A 277-nucleotide genomic window follows, 5' to 3' on the forward strand; every position below is an offset into this window, starting at 1 on the left:
TGCAGCAGCAACTGCAGCAACAGTCCATAGCACCAACAACAGCAGCAGCAACAAAGACACCAAGGAACGCAGCAACTGCAACAGAACATCTGCAGCAACAGCGGCTGCAGCAGCAACAGCAGCTGCAGCAGCAGCAGCAGCAGCAGCAACAGCAAGGCAATGCTGCAGCTCACATCTGATGAGTCCCTCGCAACTGCATCCTCCGCCTCTGCGTACATAGCCACCTGTCAGCAGCAGCAGCAGCAGCAGCAGCAGCAACAGCAGCAGCAGCAGCAGC

The 277-nt window shown here is 57.8% G+C and overlaps 1 protein-coding gene across 1 annotated transcript in view; it reads right to left on the reverse strand.

Annotated features, from left to right (window-relative positions):
- Positions 1-218, reverse strand: part of EMH_0008840 (uncharacterized protein) — a gene marked incomplete at both ends in the record, with an annotated part of 3,913 nt that extends 3,695 nt beyond the window's left edge. Inside the window, one exon of the mRNA XM_013498482.1 lies at positions 174-218. Coding sequence (XP_013353936.1) covers positions 174-218 — 45 coding nt within the window. The remainder of the gene's footprint in view (positions 1-173) is intronic.
- Between the last annotated feature and the right edge of the window lie 59 nt (positions 219-277).

This window comes from Eimeria mitis, genomic scaffold (genome assembly GCF_000499745.2).
Source record: "Eimeria mitis Houghton genomic scaffold, Emh_scaff345, whole genome shotgun sequence".
In the NCBI taxonomy this organism is placed as follows: Eukaryota; Apicomplexa; class Conoidasida; order Eucoccidiorida; family Eimeriidae; genus Eimeria; species Eimeria mitis.